At 36.9% G+C, this 21,318-nt stretch overlaps 1 protein-coding gene across 1 annotated transcript in view; it reads right to left on the reverse strand.

Annotated features, from left to right (window-relative positions):
* Nucleotides 1-21,318, reverse strand: part of EXOC6 (exocyst complex component 6) — a gene marked incomplete at its 5' end in the record, with an annotated part of 188,022 nt that overhangs the window by 135,060 nt on the left and 31,644 nt on the right. Inside the window, 7 exons of the mRNA XM_082855035.1 lie at nucleotides 1,270-1,338; nucleotides 3,401-3,553; nucleotides 8,082-8,286; nucleotides 12,557-12,602; nucleotides 15,524-15,614; nucleotides 15,704-15,751; nucleotides 17,019-17,190. Of these exons, the coding sequence (XP_082711161.1) occupies nucleotides 1,270-1,338; nucleotides 3,401-3,553; nucleotides 8,082-8,286; nucleotides 12,557-12,602; nucleotides 15,524-15,614; nucleotides 15,704-15,751; nucleotides 17,019-17,190 (784 nt within the window). The remainder of the gene's footprint in view (nucleotides 1-1,269; nucleotides 1,339-3,400; nucleotides 3,554-8,081; nucleotides 8,287-12,556; nucleotides 12,603-15,523; nucleotides 15,615-15,703; nucleotides 15,752-17,018; nucleotides 17,191-21,318) is intronic.

Consider the following 21,318-nt stretch of genomic DNA (forward strand, 5'->3'; position numbering starts at 1 on the left):
GCCTGCACTCTAGAGCCCGTGAGCCACAACTACTGATCCCATGCACCTAGAGCCCATGCTCTGCAACAAGAGAAGCCACTGCAATAAGAAGCCCGCACACCGCAACGAAGAGTAGCCCTCGCTCGCCGCAACTAGAGAAAGCCCGCGTGCAGCAATGAAGACCCAATGCAGCCAAAAATAAATAAATAAATAAAATTAAAAAAAAAAAAAGACTCCACCTGCTAATGCAGGGGACATGGGTTAAATCCCCAATCCAGGAAGATCCCACATGCCACAGAGCAACTAAGCCCGTGTGCTGCAACTACTGAGCCTGCGTGCCACAAATACCAAAGCCAACACACCTAGAGCCCGTGCTCCACAACAAGAGAAGCCACCGCAATGAGAAGCCCACACACCACAACAAAGAGTAGCCCCCACTTGTCACTAGAGAAAGCCCGTGAGCAGCAACAAAGATCCAACACTGCCAAAAATAAAATCAATAAAAAAGAAGACAGATCTCAATCAATAACTTAAACTTCTACCTATATGAAAGAAGTTGGACACAAAAGGCCACATATAGTATGATTCCATTTATATGAAATACCCAGAACAGGCAAATCCATAGAGACAGAAAGTAAATTAATGGTTGTCAGGGACTGGGGGGAGGGGAGAATAAGGAGTGACTGCTAACAGGTAAGAGGTTTCTTTTTGTAGTAATAAAATGTTCTGGAATTAGTTGTAATGGTTGCACATCCTTGTGAATTATACTAAAATCACTGAACTGTATACTTTAAAAGGGTAAAATTTTGGGTATATGAATTATATCAGAATAGTGCAATTATGTTTTTTAAAAAGATAATTGTTTAACCAAAACTAAAAACAATGTAGTGTGGGGTAAACAAATGTAGAAGTAACATACTTAAAAGTAACTGTGATACAACAGTACAAAGGCAAGAAGGGAGAAATGTAAGGTTCTTTTAACATACATGAAAAGCATACTTGAAAGTGTACCATGATTAAGTTAAAGAAAAAAGTAAATGCCTTACACACAGTGGATATTTCACAAATAAATATTGCATGAAGGTTTAGAGCTCAATGAGCTTGTGGTCAGCCTTTAGAAAAGCAGGCCTAAAATGCATACCTGTCTTTTTAATAATACAAATATACACACACAAATGTGCATACACACATATGTATACACACACAGACATATATATACATATATATATATATATATATATATATATATATATATATATATACCCATGCACATATACAAAAGATACTTACCAGAACAGAATAAATGTGCAAACATCGGTAAACAGGGGAAAAATCAACAAGATCCTGAACAGTTAAGACCTGAAAAATAAAACCATTTTTTAAAAATTATAGGTCAAACTACTAGTCTACTGTTGAATAATATAAAGTTAGACAAGGAGATTCATGGACTTCGTATTATAACATTTATCAACTATAAAAAGCACACACTATAAACACAATGCCTATTTTGTTTTGGCATTTGTTTAGTAATTCATTCTGCATATATTTATCATCATTGTTGACTATTTTAGATTATAAGGTAATAAAGGGGAGAGACTATATCTTTATCATGCTTTATAGATTGCCAGAAAATTGCTATGGATAACTAGATACATCATTATTGCTTCTGGTAAAGATGGTGCACAAATGTATGATTTACCTATAGATGAAGTTCCTTCTCTTATGCATGACTTATAATTATTTCATCAAATTAAAGAAATCATCATTATTATTTTATGGAACACTAACGAAGAAAAAAAAACACTACCACTTGAAACTGTAGTATCATCAATTTTAAAATGTTTCCTGATTCTGAGATGTTAATAATATTTTTTAAAGTACATCTTACAATTAAAGAAACAGTACTATAAAGTTCCCCAAACTTGAGAAATAAACTCTTTTTAAAGGAACACATTTCTATTCTCATGAATCCTCTGAGTGAACTTGAATTATTTTTATTATAGAGTTACTTATTTGGGAAAATGATAGAAACAAAATGTAGTAATAATTAAATAGATCGGAAAGAACAGGGAAACAACCAAATTTCTCTTAGAGTATGGATTTGGGTGTCGGGCCTGACGGCAATGTTCCCAGCAATTAAAGATATACAAAACAGACTACGGAAAATTGAGACACGAAGACTAGATGGTCCATTTTTACCATTCTGAATCTCAAGGGAGAAAAGACTTACAGAGATTCTCTGAATATTGATTAAGAAAGAGCAAAAAAGTAGATTTCAAAAACATTTATTTCATTTCAAGGGACTAATCAGGCCACATTAATTCCACATTAGAAAGACATTAAACTATTTAAGGCTATTTATCTGTATATCAGACATCTACTATATATGCAAACATAAATGTATATACATACATATATACATATTAACATACATATATGTACACACACATATATATACACACACACACTCACAAATACATACAGACTCACTCATCCTCAGGCATATAATGCAAATGTACATACTGAACACTCAGTGGTTCCCCCAAACACAGAGAAGCCATGGACACATATTTATATGGTTCCTTTTTAATCAATCAATTAAAAGATCTTACTATACCCCAACAGTGTCCTTAGAAAAAGAATTTAAACTCTCACTGACAAGGCAAAACTTATAAACAATTGGGAATACTAGACTCCTTATGGTATTAACTAAATTCAAAAGGAATTCAACAGAAAAGATAAAAAGTAGGCTCAACAGAAGACTTCATGGAGGGAAGAAAAGAAGCACTAGGACTAGGAATGAATTTGAATGAAGAGGATAAAAGAAAGCAAATATTTAGGACAATTTCAAGGTTTCTAGACTTATTAAAACTTTTTTAAGAAATTGAAAACTTAACTTTAATCATATTAAAATTATTTTGTAGTATCTCAGCACCAGCCGAAGGAAAAAAAGGTAGGCTATCCAGAATTAGTCTAAATGGCAAGGTTAAGCCATCATGCAATTAAATGTCTGCCACAGGTAATTAAATTATCAGTGATCACTACAAAAATAGCATTAAATTTACACTTTTACTGCTAATTATGGCAGAAAACCTAGGTTCAACTATCTGCAGCTTACAAATATAATCTACAATATATCTTGTTTATCTGTCAGTTATTCAGTCTAACATTTCAGACGACTCCTTTGCCCTAATAGCTCATTACAAACTGATCTACGTAAATTCAGTTTCCACATGGCAAGACTGAGTGTCACACAGACAACATTACAACTCAAGAGAAAAAAGACATCCAATAATAGATGAGGGAGGGAGGAAGGAAAGAAAGGAAAAAAGGAAGAAAAGAAAGGAAGGAAGGAAGAAACAAAGATAGAAACAAAAAAAGATACAAAGAAAGAAAGAGAAAGAAACAAATTTCCCATCACCTCCTCTTCATTCTCATCCTCTTCCTCAAATACAGGTTTCAATACAATTTCATTCCTTTCTTCTGGAATTCTATCATTTATATATATAGTCTTCCCAAATTTTACATTATTTTGCTTCTGTAGAATAACACTGAAGAGTTTCTGCTGCTGTGCCTATTTGGGAAAAAGAAAAATTAAGTTTATTTGAAAAATTATTGTAGTCAAAATTGGTTCAAGAAGTTATTCATATTTCCTCATATTTTTAATGTCTGTAGGTATAGGATCTGGAATGATGTCCCATTTTTGTTCATGATTTACACCCTCCTTTTTTCAACAGTCTTGCAGAGGTTATCAATTTTATCTGAAAAGACTAAGAACCAACTTTTGTCTTTGCTGATACTCCCTTTTGTATTTTGTTTTCTATTATATTGATTTCTACTCTTGATTATCTCCTTCCAGTTTCTTTTCTTCAATTTTATTTTATTGTGGTAAGCACTAACATGAGATCTACCCTCAAATTTTTAAGTGTACATACATATTACATTATTAATATGTATATCAATAATTTAATACATTATTGTTGATAGGTATAATACTGATATTTATAGAAGACCTCTAGAGTTTGTTCATCATTTTTTTTTTTTTTTTTGGCCGCACTGTGCAGCTTGTGTGATCTTAGTTCCCCGACCAGGGACAGAACTGGGCCCACGGCAGTGAAAGCTCAGAGTTCTAACTGAGACAGGCCTAGGACCTGGGACCCTTTGCTTCAATGCTGCAAAACTTGCACCTGGACGAACCTCTCCTCCAGCAACAAAATACAAAGATACTATAAGGGACTAAAAATAACTGCATGCATGCACAGTTGGGGCAAACTGTGGACAAAAGATACAAAGGGACCAAAAAACCCCACTGCCACTTTTTAAGAGCCCAGAGCAAAAGCAGGGTACTGCGCATGCCCTCTACACATGAGGCCACCTAAAGGGTGGGCAAAACACCTAAGTCACCCCTCCGGCCTGACCCATGGACACACCCCTACCCTCACCCCATATAAGGAACAAGCTCGCCCCTCCTCAGGGAGTAAGCAAGCAAGGGAACCTGTTGTCTGTTCTCACTCCCCCCCTGCTGCAGCAGGGGCCCCAGTAAAGCCTTGGCTGAATTTCTTGTCTGGCCTCTAGTCAATTTCTACTGATTAGGGAAGGCCAAGAACCCTGGTAGGTATCACTAACCACTGGACTGCCAAGGAATTCCCTAGAGCTTGTTCATCTATACTTAAACTTTATGTCTGTTGATTAGTAACTCCTCATTTCCCCCTGGTAACCACCAACCCACTCTTTGATTCTATGAATTTGACTAACTTAGGAATTCCCTAGAGCTTGTTCATCTATACTTAAACTTTATGTCTGTTGATTAGTAACTCCTCATTTCCCCCTGGTAACCACCAACCCACTCTTTGATTCTATGAATTTGACTAACTTAGATAGCTGATAATTTCCTTTTTAAAGACTGGATAGTATTCCATTACAGGTACATACCACATTTTCTTAATCCATTCGTCAATGGACATTTACATTGTTTCCACATCTTAGATATTGTGAATAATGCTGCAAAGAGCATGGGAGTGCTAATATTCGTCAAGACCCCTATTTCAGGTTTTTTGGATAAATACCCATAGTAGAACATATGATAGCTCCATTGTTAACTTTTTTTTTTAATTAGTTGATTTATTTTAATTTTTTTTTGGCTGTGTTGGGTCTTCATTGCTGCGCATGGACTTGCTCTAGTTGTGGCGAGCAGTGCTCTTGGATGCGGTGCTCGGGCTTCTCATTGTGGTGGCCTCTCTTGTTGTGGAGCGCAGGCTCTAGGCACGTGGGCTTCAGTCGTTGTGGCATGCAGGCTCAGTAGTTGTGGTTCGTGAGCTCTAGAGCGCAGGCTTAGCAGTTGTGGCACCCGGGCTTAGTTGCTTTGTGGCATGTGGGATCTTCCCGGACCAGGGATCAAACCCATGTCCCCTGCATTGGCAGGCAGATTCTTAACCACTGCGCCACCAGGGAAGTCCCCATTGTTAACTTTTTGACGAACCTCCATACTGTTTTCCATAGCAGCTACACCATTATGCATTCCCACCAACATTTTGCAAGAGTTCTAATTTCTCTACATCCTTACCAACACTTGCTATCTTTTGTTTTTTTGATAATAGCCATCTCGAGAGGTGTAAAGTGACATCCCATTGTGATTTTGATTTGCATTTCCCTAATGGTTAATAAAGTTTAGCATCTTTTCATATATCTGTTGGCCACTTTTATGTCTCCTTTGGAGAAATGTCTTTTCAAATCCCTAGCTCACTTTTTAATCAGGTGATTAGTTTTGTTTTGTTTTGTTTTTTGCTATTAAGTTGTATGATTTTCTTACATATTTTGGAGACTAACCCCTAATCAGATATACAGTTTGCAAGTATTTTCTTCCATTCCGTAGGTTGTCTTTTCACTCTGTTTCCTTTGCTATGCAGAAGCTTTTGAGTTAGATGTAATTCTACTTATTTTTGTTTATGTTGCCTGTGCTTTTTGTGTCACATCAATACTTCTACTTTCATTGAGTTTAACATGCTACTGTTTCTCTAATTTCTTGAAATGGATACTTAGGATCATTGATTTCTGCCTTTCTTTCCTAATTTATAAATTTAAGCCTACAAATTTCCCTTAAACTTGACTTTTATCATATCATACAAGTTTTTCATATATCACATTTTCATTATAATTCAAAATATTTTCTGGTTTCAAATGAGTTTCTTCTTTGACCCATGGGCTATTTAGAATTTTATTTCTTAATTTCCAAATATATAGGGATTTTCTACTTATCTATTTATTACCAGTTTCAGGAATAATTCCAATGTGGCCAGATAATATGTTCTGTATTATTTCAATCCTTTGAAATGTATTGACATTTCCTCTATGGACCAAAACAATCAATTTTGATAAATGTTCTTTAAAAATGTATATTCTGGGGCTTCCCTGGTGGTGCAGTGGTTGAGAGTCCGCCTGCCAATGCAGGGGACACGGGTTCGTGCCCCGGTCCGGGAAGATCCCACATGATGCGGGGCGGCTGGGCCCGTGAGCCGTGGCCGCTGAGCCTGCGCATCCAGAGCCCGTGCTCCGCAACGGGAGAGGCCACAACAGTGAGAGGCCCGCGTGCCGCAAAAAAAAAAAAAAATGTATATTCTGAAATCAAGAGATACAGTGTTACATGTGTCAATTAGGTCAGGGTTGCTAATCATTATTTTAAAGGACTAAATCCTTACTATATCTATTGGCTCTAGTAGTTACTGAGAGGAGTGTTGAAATCTATTATGATTGTCAAGATGTCTATTTCTCCTTTTAATTCTGACAATTTTTGCCTTTATATATTTTGTGACTATGTTATTAGATAGAAATAAATTTAGAATTGTTTATTTTCCTAATGAACTGAACCTTTTATCACTATGAAATGTTACTCTTTCTTAAGCTTTTTGTCTTAAAGCCTACTTTAATATTAATGTACATACATCAGCTTTCTCTTGGTTAATCTTTTCACGATACAACTCTTCCATCCTTTTGCTTTCAACCTCTCTATATGTTTATATGTAAGATATGTCTTCTGAAAGGAGCATACATTAAAATATACAGATCTTAACTATACAATTTTGACAAGCGGATATACTTTGTCACGGTATAGAACACTTCCATCTCCCCAGAAAGTTCCCTTGTGTCCCTTCCCAGGCAATCTCCCCACCCAGAGGCAGCTACTGTGTTGATTTTTTTTTTTAACCTTAAATTAGTTTTGCCTGCTTTAGAATTGCATGCAAATAGATATAAGTGTGTGCTTTTCTGTGTCCAGCTTCTGTAGCTCAGCATAATGTCTGGGAGAAATTCATTCCTTCTTATTGCTAAGTAATATCCTATTGCATGAGTATAGCACAATTTGTGTATCCATTCTCCTTTTGATGTCCCTTTGGCTTGTTTCCAGTTTTTGGCTAGTTGTGAACGAAGCTGCTGAGCATCGAGCATCGTGAGGATGCGCTTTCATTTCTCACTGGTCAATACCTAGGGGAGTAACTGCTGACTCAAAAGGTAGGTACATTAATTTTATAACTGCCTTTTTGTTACTGAGCTGTAGGAGTTAATTCAAAGATAATATTTTCAAGTTGCTTTAAAAAGAGAACAATTTATAACCTTAGCATAAAAGGGCTCCCACTTGCCTCTGTGGCTGCCTCTGTTTAGCTAATTTTATACCAAATTTGCTGAAAAAAGTTAATGTGATACTACATACATGGGGAAGATTGCTGAGAGATCAGTTGGTGAATCAAGTTAGATCAACTTTACTTAATTAAATAAGGAATAACTGCAAACAAAAGAAGAAATGCTGATGAAATCCATTCTAAACAAGAATTAGGAAAGCTAAGAAAAGGCTAAAACTAAACAAAAACAAGTATTTTATGTAAGTAAGAAAAGTAAACTTTGATTATTAACTAACATTAAATTATTAACTAACATTAAATTATTATTTAATTTATTAACTAGATTATTATTAACTAACATTAAATTAAAAGTCTCCTTTTTAAGAATGTATGTGTAAAACTGAGTCACTCTGCTGTACAGCAGAGATTGGCACAACACTGTAAATCAATTATACTTCAATAAATAAATAAAATTCTACTTTTTAGTCTCACCTGTTTCATTGCTGTTTCACCTATTTTGTCAGAATGTTTGCGAATGCTTTCCAAAAAGTCTTTGAGATCAGACATGGAGATTTCTTTAATATCTTCACGGAGTTTAGGAAGATTTTCTATCATTAGCTGACAAAACCGGTATTGACTAACCCGGGGAAAATACACATTCTCTAATTGTTCCATAGTTTTTAGAGCAGAATAATACCTGTGAGAAGTTAAAAAGAACACTCTATAAAAAGTTCTTATTACATTTATTTTACAAGTAAGTCCAAATAATCAGTCCAACACTCCCAACAAAAAGGATATTGTTATAGTAAAAATAAAATAAATAAAATTAACATTTATTTCTATTTACTAAGCACAAACAAAAACCATATGAAAAAGTTGCAGGATGAAAATTCACTAACAAACAACTTCTTTACTTCATTTCATCGAAATCTATAACATGACAAGCATTATCACAGTCATCACAATACCTTAAATGTATATATGTATAATAGTTCCAAAATTTTTAATCAGAATATTTAGTTATTTGATATATGATTTCATGATATCTCTCCCATCCACATCCCCTACCTTCAAAAAAGTACACGGCACCGGTTTAAATCAAATCAAAGTAAAATATATTTTAAGAAAAATATTTTGGAAAATGTTACACTCTTTAAGGCAATTAGAAATAATATTGTGTCACAAAAACCATTTAAAAAGCCATTAATAGGGCTTCCCTGGTGGCGCAGTGGTTGAGAGTCCACCTGCCGATGCAGGGTACACGGGTTCGTCCCCCGGTCCGGGAGGATCCCACATGCCGCGGAGCGGCTGGGCCCGTGAGCCACGGCCGTTGAGTCTGTGCGTCTGGAGCCTGTGCTCCGCAGCGGGAGAGGTCACACACACACAAAAAGCATTGGTGAAGATGGCAGTGTGGGAAGACGCGGAGTTAGCATCTCCCCACAACTAGGGCGCCTGCCAGCCACTGGTGCGGGGCTGTGACGCCCAAGGACATGGGAGTGAACCAGTTGGAGGTAGGGGGACCTAGCGGGGAGGAGAAGTGGAGGCCAGACAGGATCGGTGCCCCTGAGGACAGGGAGATCAGGAGAGGCAGGTGGGAGGGACTCTCCAGAAGGAGTGGGAGAGGGGCAGAGGGCGATCGCCTGGCCCACTGGGCCCGGGGAGCCTGCTGAGCTCCCAAGCCTGTCCCCCACCTCCAAAACCCCATCCAGGCCACGCCGGTCCTGGGGGCATAGGAGGGAGGCTGGGGAGATCAGGAGAGGCAGCTGGGAGGGGCCCTCCAGGACGGAGGAGCAGGAGAGGAGAGGAGGGTGTTTGTGCCGACCACTGGAGCCCAGGAAGCCTGCTGGGCTCCCAGGTGAGGTCCCCCGCCCTCTGAGACCAGGGGTGGGGGGCACGCCTGGTAACCTTCTGTTCCTTGAGCCTAAGCCCCACCCCCCACAGCCCCCAGGGCCTTTTCCAGACCTGTGGGTCCAGAGCATTGGCCCCACCCACCGCCCATCGCCCTTGCTTAGGCCCCGCCCTCCACATCCCAGGCCTCACTCCCCCCCCCCTTTTTTTTCCTTTTCCCTCCTCTTTTTTACTATTGTGGTACTGATGTACCTTCCGGTTGTTGATTCATCTATATTTTTATTTTTACATTCTTTCTAACATATCTGTTAGTTTCCTAGTCTTATTTTATTTTTTACTTTGTTATTGTTCTTTTTTTTTTGCCACCCCACGGGGCTTGCAGGATCTTGGTTTGCGAGCCCGGGGTTGGGAAGAAGCTCCTGCAGTGGGAGCTCCGAGTCCCAACCACTGGACTAACAGAGACCTTGGTACATCCAACCTGACTTAAAACACTGATATCTGTGTGACAAAAAATAATTTTTTTAAAGAAGAAAAAGAGGGACTTCCCTGGTGGTGCAGTGGTTAAGAGTCCGCCTGCCAATGCAGGGGACACGGGTTCGATCCCTGATCCAGGAAGATCCCACATGCCAGGGAGTAACTGAGCCCATGTGCCACGACTACTGAGCCTGCGCTGTAGAGCCCACGAGCCACAACTACTGAGCCCACATGCCACAACTGCTGAAGCCCGTGTGCCTAGAGCCCGTGCTCCACAAGAGAAGCCACCACAATGAGAAGCCCGCGCACTGCAACAAAGAGTAGCCCCAGCTCGCTGCAACTAGAGAAAGTCCGCACACAGCAACGAAGACCCAATGCAGCCAAAAATAAATAAATTTATAAAACTAAAAAAAAGTTTTAAAAATAAACTCACTTAAAAACAAAAGTAGGTTCACGTAGTACCCAGCACAATGGAAGTAAACAGACCCACCCACATCAAAGCTCACACCAGGAAATTACAGACCACAGATGACAAAGAGAAGATGCTAAAAGAGAGAAAATGTGAGTCACAAACTATGGATGAGAAATCAGAATGACTTCAAACTTGTCAATGGCAAACGTGGAAGCTGGAGGGCATGAAAGATAGGGTGTGTGTGTGTGTGTGTGTGTGTGTGTGTGTGTGTGTGTGTGTGTGTGTGTGTGTGTGTGTGTGTGTGTTATATAATAAGCCTACCTAGCATGCAGATGCAGATCTTAGTTTCTAAATACCATTACTCACTAAAAGGAGGTGTACTTTGGAGGACGGCTCCAGATCTAGGGCAAGAAAAGCACAACATGAGTCTGGAACATCTTACTCATTGTATGATAAGCAAGAAAGCACTCAAAGACAAATGAGGACACAGGAACTGGCTTAAGGGGTTCCCCTAGCCAAACTGGGGGCAATTTGTGCATCAAAAAGAATAAAGAGAATTACAGATTATAACTCATTTATTTTTTAAAAATCTGTGAGTCCATAGTGATAATCAGAAAAACAAAGAGCTAAAAAGAGGAAAATTTCTTTACATAAAAAAGTCAGCTAATAAATGTTAAAGGAATGATAGAAGTATAAAAATCACCATTTTGTAACCCCAATGTGATACATGACTAAAATAAAAATCCTAAAACCACTGGGTGAAAGATTGTCAAGAAACAGGACTCAAAATATCACCCACCACAGATTACATATTAATTGCAAAGAGAAAAATATACCTTAAGAGATCTGATAGCCATCCCCTTAAATAAATGATCAAATTTAGGATAACCTAGAGATAATCTGATAGCATATACCTTCTGATGTCATACACAATACCACTTATGTTGTACTCATGCCAAAAACATGTAATCTGCATCTAATCATGAGAGAATGATCAAACAAATCCAAAATGCCCTGGTGTACAAGACAACTAACCTTTTCTTTGTTTTTCATGAAAAACAAAGAAAAGTGGGAAGACTATTCTAGATTACAGGGACAAAAAAATACATACTAACCAATATTTCAGGAAGGAAAAGAAGATATAAGACATTTTGGGGACAACTGGGTAAATTTAGATATAAATATTAGATTATGAAATATCTGAAGAAATATATAATGCTCCAAGCTTAAAAATAGAGAATAGTAAAAGTTAGTTATTTAATGACATAAATGTAAATACCAAAATAATTTCTTAAAAGAAGTAAAGATTTTTGCCCCTAGGAAGGAGGAATGGTGAATGGCAAAAAGGGAAGGTGATGTCTGTTTTTTTTTTTTGCAACAAACACACAGAACTATTAACTATTATTGTACTTAAAATATGAGGATGTACAACTTTGATAGATAAAATACAATAAATTAATAATATACACATAAAATAAAAGACGCCTTCAGAATAGATTATGCCTCATGTATTAGTTAGGAACAAAATCATTCTACTAATTAGTACCAATTGGTAAAGACCAATAAAATTCAATGTAAAGCACTATGAAGCAGGACATACACAAATCTGAGTATAGATTTGCATATACTGCAATGTGATAATTAAGCAGTTATTAATAAACAAGAAGAAATGATTATTTCCCTATTTCAAACACATCTCGTTCTGATTTTTCTATGTAATTTAAAAGGGTTCATCTTTAAAACATTTTAAACATAATTACATCTAATGCTCCTACAGCAATTCATAAACTACTTTAAATCACTTTATCTTTCATCTGTCATGTATTCATATGTATTATAAAAGAGAACATGAACTACACTAGCCCAGATTGTCAAAATGTAACTACCCACGCTTTGCTTTCACAAAGTACACACTTAGCCTTTGACTGTGTGCAACGTTAACGTGTTGTTAAGTTAATCAATATTTTTTCATTCCTGTTCAGTTGTCTATTTGTTCTTCATCAATATTATCAATCTCTGATATCAATTACAAAGGACAAGGATCCACAAATAAATGGCTAAGAACTGCTTTACTGAATGATCCTGATGGGCAAATTGCATTAACAAAGAATAGTTAAACACAGAAAAGCAAAACTTCAGATGATTCACTATAATTTACAGTAATTTTATCTATGCTCTCAGTAATAGGAAAAAAAACTCTTATTAAAAATAATTAGGAAAGAAAACAACTCACCTTTTTGCACTCATCTGTTCTTTCAGCTTACTGTACATTTCCAGCACTGCATTAAAAAATATAACTTATTTTAGCTTTCAAAATAAAAAAAATTTTTGAGAGATGAAAATAAAGCAGGGAAGAACATATAAATTCAGTAATTTTCTCCATACCTTGATTTAGGCTTATATTTTCAAATAAAATTTTATACTTCAATTAAATTAAAACATTTTAATTTCTACATATATTGGACATTATATTATATAAATTAATACATTATATTGAACTGGGAACACTTGTACATGCTGACAACTATAACTGAGACATCAACCTAGTAACAATTATCCTAATCAGAAACTTACTACTATCTCTTCCTGCAGTGGAAGTGGAAGTTTGGATTTTAGTTATTTGAGAGAGAAAGTTGAGCAACAGTGAGATTAATTGATTTTGATTCAATATACCAAATAAAATAATGCAACTGTGTTACAGCTCATTAAACAAAATTTTACACCAAACGCACAGAGAAAGAAAAAACTCAAAAGTTTACAGCGGAGAGTAAATTATAATAAAGGCATAAATAAACATAAAGTATCTATATTTGTTTTATCATTTCCATCAAAGGCTCAGAAATACAATTATTCAATAAAATTGTTATAAGCTTCAGCAAGAAGACAAACTGCCACCAAAAAGGTTTTAATGCAACAATGTAGATTACCATTCATCCTTAGTAAAATTTCAAAGTATAAAGTAGGTAAATTACTGTTAGATCATCAAGTCAGCTCGTATTTTCCTAGACAAGAGAGATAGACACATTTTTTTTTTTCAGATTTTTTACAGTCTTATGGCTACTCCCTAGGGGTCTTCAGGTTCACAAAAGATATTGTTTAACTGCCTGAAAAACCATAAAAACTGCAATGGTGGCTATAATGAACCAGTCCTAACTCTGCAGACCCTATATATATCTCTATCAAAGTCCCTTTATTGCAGTGCAATATATCTCACATTTTCCAATCAAAGCATTACAGTGAACACATAACCTAGGAAAGAGCCTAAAAAACTGCTGCTACAAGTATAAACTTTCTTTGAAGTCTCCTGTTTTATCTCAACAATTCGTGTAAATTTCACAACTACCTTATATTATTTCCATATTGTTTTCATATAAAAATAATGCTTTCCTCAGAAATAATTAACTAACTAATACACCAGGAAAATGCATTGTTTACCCTGTGACTTCTTATATCCTCTCATACTCCTCTTAACCTAAGGAGGAGTTAGGCAGTTGTACAGTAATGGCTTTCTTGTCTTTATTCACATTAGACGGTGGGACCCTTCAGAGCTGGGACTATATCATTTTCAACTTCTTATTTCCAATATCTACCATAATGCCTGACACAAAAAAGTAGGTATGGGGCTTCCCTGGTGGCGCAGTGGTTGAGAGTCTGCCTGCCGATGCAGGGGACACGGGTTCGTGCCCCGGTCTGGGAAGATCCCACAGGCCGCGGAGCGGCTGGGCCCGTGAGCCATGGCCGCTGAGCCTGCGCGTCCGGAGCCTGTGCTCCGCAACGGGAGAGGCCACAACAGTGAGAGGCCCGCGTACAGCAAACAAACAAACAAAAAAAGTAGGTATGAGTGTATAATTAGATAGAAGGATAGATGGAGGAAAGGAGGTAGTAGTTCTGGATGTGGCTGTTAAGAACACAATGTCGACATGAACTCAGATTTCCTGTCCAGCCTTGACAGCAAAGACAGTAGCAGTAAAAAAAAAATCTAGCTTCTACTTCCCTTTATTTCTCTATTTCAAATAGCCCACTAGGGCTGAATAAGCTGAATTTACTCTTTCTTATTCCATCAGTACCCAATTTTTTAGGCTTATTACCATTCAGGGACAAAGCATTCAAACCTAGAGTGTGTTCATGACTATTTCAGTGTATCTGATGGTGACAAAGAAGTATTATTAAGCATTACTATAAGGAAATAGGTTTCTCAACCCTAAAACCTAACATAATAAGCAGACATTTTATTTACTCAAAGTTAATGTGCACATATCCCTGGTCCATTAGAAATTAAGATGAGCAGAATTTCAGTGATTCTAAAACAAAAAAGAAAAGCTTTATTCTCACAAGTCAGAAAACAATTTTTTTAGCTAATAAAATATGCTAACAGTTTATGTAATTTGTAGTCTAAGCTAAATTTACATTATATAAATATTATACAAAGCACCTTATTCTATTGCCCTGGATATGGAGGTTCAGGTTCCTTCCAAAAAAAAAAATAAGTTAAAAATGGGACACTGAGATTTAGCTTACTATATTAAAAAAGGATGTCATATACCTGTTTCCTTTTGTTTGAACAGGGTATATCCAGGTAAAGAAAGTATTGGTTAGTTTCTTCAGAATTTATTTGATGTCCCAGGAATATGTGAGCCCTAACAGAGACACCAGAAACTCAGAAACCTAAAAAGTCAGTCTTCCCAAAATATAAGAGGAAAGGCAAGACCGAAAAAGGGAAAAGATCTAGCACTTTTGGATGTTTTCTTATTAGCAAAATGAAATTGTGACCAAAGGCAAACCTGCTTAAGTGACAAAAAGAAAACAATGGAAAACTAAAGGTAAAAATATTAGGCAAATTAGGAAAATGAAAGAAAATGTAATCAAAAGACACTCTCTCCATGGGAAAGTATTCTGAGGGGAAAAAAGGCAGGGAGTGGGTTGGGGAGGGACAAAGGGCAAACTAGGCAGAAAGGAAATGGAAAGGTAGAGGTTGTTCTAGGAGACTGATGTGACAGATCATCAAATAGGGGCCTTATAATAAGGAAAACCATGAAAATTCAGGGAATAAAGTAGATAAGAAAGAATACCATGGGCTCTGGCAGGGGGGGAGACAATCATCAAGTAATCTGTAATACCTATAATGAATAATGACTATACACTACCATTAAATTACAATTTCACCAAGCTGAATGTTACATTATAGACAAGTTTAACTTACCTGGAAGGCATAACTGCAATTTTTCTATTACAGTTGTAATATTCCTCTGCTGAATTCTACATCGAATAATATCTTCTGTTTGGACTATCACCTTAAAAAGAAGAAATGTCCATATTTTAAAATGAACAGTTAAATTGCATCCACATATTGAATACTCAAAAAAATGTATCATTTTCTCACCTCCTTTCCAGCATCTTGAAATCTTCGGTTGGTATCAGTAACTTGCACCTTAAAAATAATTTCACCTTAGTTAGACAAATACGCATAAAACTGCCCTGATGTAACTGCTCACCCTTGTAATCAGATCATGCTTCATGAGAAACTTAGAACAAAGAAATGCAAATTCAAATTAACTCTACAGCTTGAACTTGAACTTTTGATTGAAAAGGGCTTTTGTTAACTTCAATTACTTATGACAGTTCTTTTTAACAGATTCTGTGGCAAACTTCTCAAATTTAATCCAGATTTTTGAACTTTACTTGCTTCTCTAAGTCTGTAAAACAATTCAAATCACTGACCCAGTTGACCACTGGTCCCTTTTTGATAACTTCAATGAGGTCTATGTGCCATTCATTGTCTGTAGGAAATAGTGATTGCATTTTATGGTAATTAAACATTCATACTTTGCTGAATGCAAACACTGGGTGGTTGATTAACATCAAACACGGAAATCTCAATCCACAGCAACATTTTAATGCTGCAGGTGCAGGCAAAGCTCAACCTCAAATTTTCCCACATATTAAGTGACTCATTAGGTCATCATAGTAAGGAAGCACATTCTGGTTTATTAAAAATCTCATTAATTTCTGAACAAAGATGCTCAGTGACCTCATTGATGCTGTATTTGGTCTCTTGTTATCTGAATATCCTTTATATAATGGTTTTCTAATCATAACCTCTGGTGAACCAGGGTCTTTCTGTCTGCTAAGCTCTCCAAATGTAAAGAAAGATAAATAGGACAATTCTTATAACTAAATATTTTGTATTCTGACAGAACAAATCCAGGTCTCATTTAATAAATAATGTTTTTGCTGTGTGGCAGAAAATGTAGACCAACTTTCCTTAAGAAAACTACACATTGCTATTAAACTAAGAAAAAAAACAGTTTCACTATAATTAAATAACTTTGAGAACACAATCATTTATAGTAAGTTTTTAGAAGTTTTCAGAAGATAGCTTTTTATCAATATTGTACTAATCGTCACTTTAGAACTCTAAAACTCCAAATGAGGCCTTTCATTGTGTGAATTTTTTGAGTTCAATTCCCTGCATGGAAAGAAATCCTGTTAAGTCAATGCATTACTTGGTTTACAAAAAAAAAAGAGATTACTCCTGTCATTAGCATGACAACTGTATTAATAGAGCATTCCCAAATATGTACACTAATCCACTTCTTAAAAATAGTGCATTTAATAATGATTTGTAAATATGCACTATAAACTAATACTTGAGTAATTTGAGAGCAAAGGTAAATAGAATTTTAACTATTTCTTACCTTCAGTTTTTCTGCATCAGTCCTTACTTTAAGGAGTTCTGTAATAGCATCTACAAAACCCTGATGATGAAAATTACACATCTTTTCAATTTCCTTGTCATGATTACGGATACAAGCATCTAACTTTTCCATAAACTTCTTGTGTGCATTCGGTTGGTCATCATACACAGACCTGTATATATACAAACAGAAAGCTAACATTAACTTCCCAGTTCATCAAAATTTACTCTTTATTAAGCCCAATCTCTGCAAGAGCTGATATCTTAAAATAAAATCTCTGAAGAAACTAGGTTGATAGTACTGACATTAATAGAAATAATTTGGGTGGAAAATACTTAATTTCTTTTTGAACATGTTAATATTTAAAGAGCCACAGCCCTCTAGATATATCACTAGGCATCTGGACATAAAAGTCTGAGATTCAGGAGATGAGTCTTCAAACATACTAGTGCTCAAAAAAGAATCACTAAGTGAATGATGAAGGAATGAATGAACAAACTCCTGATTTCTACAGCATTTACTATGTGTCAGGACATATTCTGAGTGCTTTATATATTAACTCTTTAATCCTCATAACAAGCCTGTAACGTAGTACTGTTATTACCCTTGCTAATTTACAGATAAGTTACAGATTATGTAACTGTCATAAATTCCACAACTAGCAAGTGACAGCTGGTTGCTAGTTGTGGAATGAACATGAATATGGGATATGAATCCTGGTAATCTGGCTCCAGAGTTCATATTCCCAAGTACAAGGCCATACTGCAGTCACCCCAATGTTCTCTAAACATGACGTTTGCACTCCTACTGTATCTTAGCTCCTGCTGGCTCCACACTGAGGGACTTCCCCATCCACCATGAAGGAAAGGATTAACCTTGCCCAAAAACAGGTTTGGCCCTTGCTCCCAACTCCTGGGCGGTTCGCCTTTGGAATGTCCTGCCTGATAGATGCCTTTGTTTACTTGGGAGCCTTGGGCAATGCCAAATAGTCTAAGCTAACAATGTGACTTACAATGTGATTTACAGTTGATGGGGGCATGGGACCACATGGTATGAGCTCTGGAGGGGCTGAAGATTAAGGTCAGCAACTCAGGCAGTCAGCTGTGCCTATGGGACCAACCCCCAGTAAAAGACACCATGGCTTGGGAGAGCTTCCCTGCTTAGTAATACTCCATGACTGTTACCATGCATCATTGCTGGGGGAAATAAGTGCTGTCCACATGACTCCAGTAGGAAAGGACAATTGGAAGCTCCCTGCTGGAACTCTCCTAGATCCTGCCTGATGTGCCTTCTCCTGTTGTTAATTTTAATCTGTATCTTTTTAAAAATTATTATTTTATTTATTTATTTAGGCTACACTGGGCTTTTGTTGCAGCGCGTGGGCTTCTCTAGTTGCGGCACACAGGCTTAGTTGCAGTATGTGGGATCTTAGTTCCCCAACCAGGGATCAAATCCTGGGCCCCCTGAGTTGGGAGCACAGAGTGTGAACCACTGGACCATACTGAACCTGAAAGCAGTCTTGGGGGCCTCCCAAAAGTGTGCGCCCCCATCTGTTGCCCATGGTTTGAGGTTCAGTTCAAGTCCCATTTCCTCCAGCCGGCCTTTTTCAATCATTTCCATGCCAAGTAATCTTTTCATCTGTAGGACAGACAAAAAGTCAGTCTGCTCACTCTGACACATTATATACAAATATTTCTTTACATTGTAACTTAAATGTTTCAAGTATATGTCATATATTGTGTTTCTCCACAAAGACCATAAGCTTCTTGAGGGCAGCCTCCATGTGGCAGATTTTTAGTGAGTACCTATTATAACACTAGACACAGCAATATAAGGTTGCAATCATTAAGAACTTGGGCCTTCAAGAGCTAAGCTAGAACTAGGCTCTGATCTTGGATATCTTCTCTTTTCTACCTATACTGTCTCTAGATCTCATCTAGACTTGGAGTTTTAAATTTCATAAACACTCTGACGCGTCCCAAATTTATATTTCTAGGCCTGACCTCTCCCTTGAACTTCAAACTCATGCATCACTCCAACTGGATATCTGATAAGCATCTCAAATATGTCCAAAATGAATTCCTATCTTCTTCCCCAAACCCTGGTCCTCCCACAGCCTTCCCTCATCTTAGTAAACTCCATTATTCTAGTTGTTCAGGCAAAAAAACCTTGAAATCATCCCTGGCTATTCTCTTCTCTCACCTCCCCAACAAAACAATCCAGCCACATCTCACTACCTCCACTGGTATCACCCTGCACTAAGCCAACAACGTGTCTTGCCTAGATTATTGCCAACAGCTCCCTAACCAGTCTCCTTGATTCCACCCTTGTTTCCCTTCAGTCTGTTCTCAACAAAGTAGACAAAATAATCCCACTAAAATATAAGTCAGACCCCATGTCTCTCTTCTGCTCAAAACCCTATTTTTCTTACAGCAGCCTATAAAGCCCTACATAATTCTGCCCCATATTATCACAATTACCTCACTTCCTAATACTTTACTTATTCCACGCCAGCAACACTGGCCTCCTTGTGGTTCCTGAAACCCACCAAGCACATTCCTGTCCTATGCTTCGCACATGCTGTTTCCTCTAGCTGGATCACATTTCTCACACATGGCTGTCTCCCTCTCCTCCTTCAGGTTTTTGGGTCTCCTTCTTGATGAAGCCCTTTCTGGCCACAATATCCACATTACAAACACACACACACACACACACACACACACACACACAATTCCCTTTCCTGCTTTTTTTTTTTTTTCTAAAATAAAGGAATTTACTTTGTCACTGCATCACTCTTACCACTATTGAATATACTCTCTATTTCACACTTTTATTTTCTGTCTTTGCTCACTGGAATGTAAGTTGCAGGAGGGCAGAGAGTTTTTGTCTGTTTTGTTCCCTGTTGTACACCCAGCCCTAGAATACAGCCTACCATGTAGCAGGTGGTCAGTAAATAATTGATAGATGGACAGATGGATGATGGATGGAATCAAAAAGGACACTTCCTAGCTGTTCAACCTCAGCTAAGCCATCCAACTTCTCTAAAACCAAATTCTCTCAACAATAAAATAGGGATTTAAAAAAGTATCTACATCAGTGTTATGAGGATTAAGTTATAGTAAACATACGAAAAACTCTTAGCACAGTAACTGACACATAGTAAGTGCTCAATATACACTGGCTACTATCATAGTATGTACATAAGAGACATCCAAATCCTTGTTAAATAAGTGAACCATCTGCTGAATAATTAAGTACTGGCTGCAAATATCAAGTAGCTAACACTCAATTACCCATGATGTAGGAGTTGACTACCCCTAATACCTGACAATTGTATAGCGACTTTTATAATCTTTACAACTAATGTTTCATTTATTTCTTACACCACACCAGAGAAAATATCATTGCCTCCTTTTTACAAATGAGGAAACAGGCATAGAAATGGTAAATGAGTTAGCTGCCCAGCGTCGCCTAGTTAGTGAGTGACTGAGGCAGTACCAGAATTCCCATCTCATGCTTTTCCTATAATTAACACATATAGCTAACAAGAACTCTTAGTTAAACAAACAACATTATACCAAAGGAAAATTTGTGTGCAAGAGGAAATTTATTTAACTGACCCTGGTGTGCTATAAACAAATTTTTATTTCATAATTGTGAACAAGTGTTATATTTCTTTAAGTAATGTATATATATGCATTTCTAAGATCATTTTTTACATATTTTAATAAAAGTTTGATATTTATCTGGCTCTTAAAATACCAGGTAGTAAACAGAAAATACCAAAAGAACCGGCTCTTTTTTTTTCTATTACTCTTGTAGCATTGTAGCAAAAAACTAGCAAGAGGTATTTCAGGACTGCCCTACTACAGTGTCACTCCAAAGGAAAGTTTGACTCCTTTTGTGAGTGCAAAGGCAATACTGTTATCTCTTTAAAAAATAACACTGACATATAAATAAAAAGAAGAGAAACAATAGTTATTTCCCAGAAGTCTATTTTATTTTAGAAAGTTCTTAAAGTCCAAACCTTAGTGTGCCTTTCCAATTTATTCTCTAGAGCTTTAAAAACTACTCCTGCATTATAGCGCTTCAGAACACTGCCAGTGCAGCTATCATAGCATCTATTTATATATATACACACATATATAAGGATATAATACATATATTACAGCATATATATTAAAACATATAATAGCAGTGTAACTATTATAGCAGGTGAACACCTTTTTTCCTATTGATGTTATTAGTATGGAGAAAAACAATATCATGACATACGTATTTCCCACCATCCATTAACAGA

This window comes from Leucopleurus acutus, assembly GCF_964270905.1.
Source record: "Leucopleurus acutus genome assembly, chromosome: 14".
NCBI lineage: Eukaryota > Metazoa > Chordata > Mammalia > Artiodactyla > Delphinidae > Leucopleurus > Leucopleurus acutus.